Consider the following 4,235-nt stretch of genomic DNA (forward strand, 5'->3'; position numbering starts at 1 on the left):
ATATATATATTGGAATGGTAGGTCCATTGTGAACAGTTCAATTCGGCCGCCCGATTTGTCGTCTCTCTCGTCTCCGTCCACCACCGTCGTTTCTCTTCCCCCCTTTTTTGCGATTTTGACCATCAAACGCCCTTTCTCTTTCTTCTCTATTATCCTTTGATCTCCCTGCCTGCCTTTATCGCCCTTCTCTGTTCTCCTTGTTTCTGTAACAAAGGGTGTTGTTCATCAGAANTGCGATTTTGACCATCAAACGCCCTTTCTCTTTCTTCTCTATTATCCCTTGATCTCCCTGCCTGCCTGCCTGCCTTTATCGCCCTTCTCTGTTCTCCTTGTTTCTGTAACAAAGGGTGTTGTTCATCAGAAACCACTGCTTAAAGGGGTTTTTCTCGTCTTCAATCATCGCTATATTTCTACCCATTTTGTTGTTTCTTTGAATTAGAGGGGTTTTGATGCTGTTTTGAGTGGAGATCACTGGTTGTGTTCTTGACGCTTCGTTGATTTCTTGGGTTTTGGGTTTTGGGTTTTTGACAGAAGAGGAGATGGCTGGGAGTAATGAAGTCAATCTTAATGAATCTAAGGTACTTTGTTGCGTAATCTGTGTTCATTTGCTGGCTATTTGCTAGATTTTGAATTGGGTTTTAATGGTTTCATTTATGGGGTCTCTTCTGTTCTTGTTTTGTAGCTTTTTCCATTGCTTTTAATGGTTATGATTTTGGGTTTCTAAGCTTTCTTGCTTGTATGCTGAGTTTTTGGTAAGTTTTTGTGTTGAGGATTTGAGCACTTTGTTTGACTTCTAGAGGGTTTTTGGATGCTTTCTGTGAACTACTTGACTGGTTTTGAATTGTTCATGATGGTTTTTGGCTAACAGTGAGCTGGTGAGTTTATTTTTTTGGTATGTTTTGATGGATTCTTAGTTGCATTTGCTGCTGAAATGCTGGGAGATTATGTCATTGGTTCGGGAGGAGAAGGAAACACGGTGTGGAAATCTCTCCTTAGCCGACGCGTTTTAGGAAGCCTGAGAGGAAAAACCCAAAAAAAAGACAATATCTACTAGCAGTGGACTAGGACCGTTACAGAATAATCATGTTCATCCTTGATATTGACTTTGGGTTTATCTGATTATCTCTTAGTTTTCTTCATTGGGTTGATCTTTGTTGATGCAGAGGGTTGTTCCTTTGAACACATGGGTGCTCATATCCAATTTCAAGCTAGCTTACACCATCCTCCGCCGCTCTGATGGCACTTTCAACCGTGAGTTAGCGGAGTATCTCGAGCGCAAAGTTCCAGCCAATGTGAATCCAGTTGATGGGGTTTTCTCATTCGATAATGTCGATCGAGCTTCTGGCCTTCTCAACCGAGTTTATCAGCCAGCCCCAGATAATGAAGCTCGCTGGGGCATCATTGATCTTGAGAAGCCTCTAAGCATGTCAAAAGTTGTACCTGTCATCCTGTTTTTTCATGGTGGGAGCTTTGCTCATTCATCAGCCAACAGTGCTATTTACGACACCTTTTGCCGCCGTATCGTAAGTGTCTGCAAGGCGGTTGTTGTCTCGGTTAACTACCGTCGATCGCCTGAATATCGATATCCATGTGCATATGAAGATGGCTGGACTGCACTCAAATGGGTGAAATCAAAGAAATGGCTTCAAAGTGGGAAGGATTCCAAGGTTCATGTGTATTTAGCTGGTGATAGTTCTGGTGGCAACATAGCTCATCATGTTGCAGCAAGGGCAGCTGAGGAAGACATTGAAGTATTAGGCAACATACTTCTTCACCCGATGTTCGGGGGCGAAAAGAGAACCGAATCAGAGAAGAAACTCGACGGTAAATACTTCGTAACCATTCAAGACAGAGATTGGTACTGGAAAGCTTATCTCCCTGAAGGAGAAGACAGAGATCACCCAGCTTGTAACATTTTTGGCCCCAAAGCCAAAAGCCTAGAGGGAATCAACTTCCCAAAAAGTCTCGTCGTTGTCGCCGGTCTGGACCTGATGCAAGATTGGCAACTCGCATATGTGCAAGGCCTGAAAGACTCCGGCCACGACGTGAAACTTCTCTTCCTCGAGAAGGCGACAATCGGGTTCTATTTCTTGCCAAACAATGAACATTTCTACTGTCTAATGGAAGAGATAGACCACTTTATCAACCCTTAAACTGTTCATACAGCTACTTAACTTTCCTACCCAAGTGAAAAAAAAAAAAAAAAAACAAGAACAAAATCTGCTACACCTAACACAGGCTTTACACAGATGACTTGGGTATCTGTTCTTTCTTTTGTTGTAATGCTTTGTAGTTATATATATATATATGATATACAGTTATTTCTGCTCCTTTGCTGCTGCTGCTGCTTATTGATACTCAGGAGCTAAGTGGCCAAAATTATAGAGCTGATATGAGTTGAATGAGGAGCCTGAAAGAGCAGAAAGTTCAGATGCCAAGAAGCCTTCAAAGTTTGCCTGCCTGACTCTTCCAGCCATTAAACAAGTGAGTGTGTGAAGTGTAGGGGTAACTTTTGTTGGTTTATGAATCTTTTGATGAACAAACTATGGGCATTCTGATTTATAAGCACTAATTTTTCACACAGGTTTAGGGTTATGGTTCATCTTGTTTGTGAATTGTATGTTATACATGTGGTTTAGAGATGAAATATAAAGGCTTATGTTTGTATACTTCTCTTTTAGCTGATGTGCATTTCTTCTTCTTCTTTTGTGTGGTGAAGTGTTTGTAGCTCATTTCAAGTACGATAGGTTCTACATAGATAGAACACAATTATGATCCTACTTAAGATGCGTGTCGCATTGGATTTTGAGTACTGTACCGTTGTAGAGTCTTTAGTTAGACAAAGTTACGTGAGATGGATGTAAGTATTCACTTGAACACGTGTTGTAACAGTCCAAGGCCACCGTTAGTAGATATTGTCTTTGGGATTTCTCTGTGAGGTTGAGGGCACGGGCCAAAAATGACAATATTTGTTGGCGGTGGACTTGAGTTGTTACAAATGGTATTAAAGTCAAACATTGTGCGGTGTGCTAGCGAGGACACTGTGTCCCCAACATGGTGGATTGTGAGATCTCACATTGGTTGGAGAGGGAAACAAAGGATTCCTTATTAAGATGTGGAAACCTCTTCCTAATAGATGCGTTGACGGCGATCCGTAACAGGACAAACAGACTATCTGGTAGCGATGGGCTTGGGTTATTACACGGTTAGTTGAAAATGACTTTTCACAAAATTGTAAGCACTTAAAAAGTCATTTCAAGGAAGTCGGAAGCTCACGACTAGATTCTTTATATTTGGATTTGAATGAAAAGATAAGTAATTTCTACCTATCTTCTCAAAAGGACATGGGTTGCCCACGTCTCATCCATAAATAGCATAAAACTTTGCGGCCAATAATGATTGGAGACCATGTCTTAATCATGGACTTCACCATCCTACAAACATTGATTTGATCATTTCTTGTCATTTCCTTGTACACTATTCCTAAAAGGAGGAAGGGGGTTTGGAATTTGGGATAGCATCAAACTCCCCAAACCTCCTCCTTTTCATCGGTCGCCCTATCTCGATGAACATCGAGAGCCTGTTTGGGACACGGGTTCGAAATCAAGAATCTCTAAGCTCTGAACCCATGAGGTCAAGTCTATATTTGAAGTGCTCGGTTGAGTTTTTTTGCAAAGTGAATAATACTACGTGTCAGTAATAATATTTTATTATGATATAAATATATAATTTGAAGGAAAATTGAAAAGAAAGGGAATGGTTATTGAAGTGTTGGACTAGGCATTGGAAAAGATTGGAACAGCTAAGCTTTTGGACAAAGACATGATGGAATCTTGTCCCAAACATACAATAAAATATTGACTTTTTTATTTTAATTTTTTAATAATAATAATAATTATTATAATTATTAGAATATATGCTTATGTTTTGCAAATCTGTCAATCACAATGGGAAATCATTTAAACTTTTATTATAATTCAAATTTCAAACCCAAAAGTTCCCAACTTTTGTCATTTTATTCCTTTCCCCTATGCCTTTCTTTTCTTTGTCCTTCACCAACATTTTTTTTTTCTTTTGTCTTAGGAACAAAACATGCTTTTTTTCCCTTAATTATTACTTCCTATTTTACCTAATTTCTTTTCTTTTTCTTTTTCTTTTTCGAGTGTTGGCTTTCTTGAATGTGTTCGGTTGTATGATTAGGGTTTTGTTTCACTTTAGTCTTTATGATTGATCAA

At 39.5% G+C, this 4,235-nt stretch overlaps 1 protein-coding gene across 1 annotated transcript; it reads left to right on the forward strand.

Annotated features, from left to right (window-relative positions):
• The first annotated feature begins 238 nt into the window (after positions 1-238).
• LOC111807130 (gibberellin receptor GID1B-like) lies at positions 239-2,680 on the forward strand. The gene is made up of 2 exons (XM_023692712.1): positions 239-578; positions 1,164-2,680. The coding sequence occupies exons 1-2, from the start codon at positions 540-542 to the stop codon at positions 2,151-2,153; spliced, it is 1,029 nt and encodes a 342-aa protein (XP_023548480.1). The 5' UTR covers positions 239-539; the 3' UTR covers positions 2,154-2,680.
• The last annotated feature ends 1,555 nt before the right edge of the window (positions 2,681-4,235 follow it).

Source organism: Cucurbita pepo, chromosome LG12 (assembly GCF_002806865.2).
Source record: "Cucurbita pepo subsp. pepo cultivar mu-cu-16 chromosome LG12, ASM280686v2, whole genome shotgun sequence".
In the NCBI taxonomy this organism is placed as follows: Eukaryota; Viridiplantae; Streptophyta; class Magnoliopsida; order Cucurbitales; family Cucurbitaceae; genus Cucurbita; species Cucurbita pepo.

Excerpts from the sequence above, each read along its gene's own strand:
- LOC111807130 (XM_023692712.1), top strand. The coding sequence starts at position 540 with ATGGCTGGGAGTAATGAAGTCAATCTTAATGAATCTAAG. Across the intron at positions 579-1,163 it reads TCAATCTTAATGAATCTAAG|AGGGTTGTTCCTTTGAACAC; the intron begins GTACTTTGTTGC and ends TTGTTGATGCAG.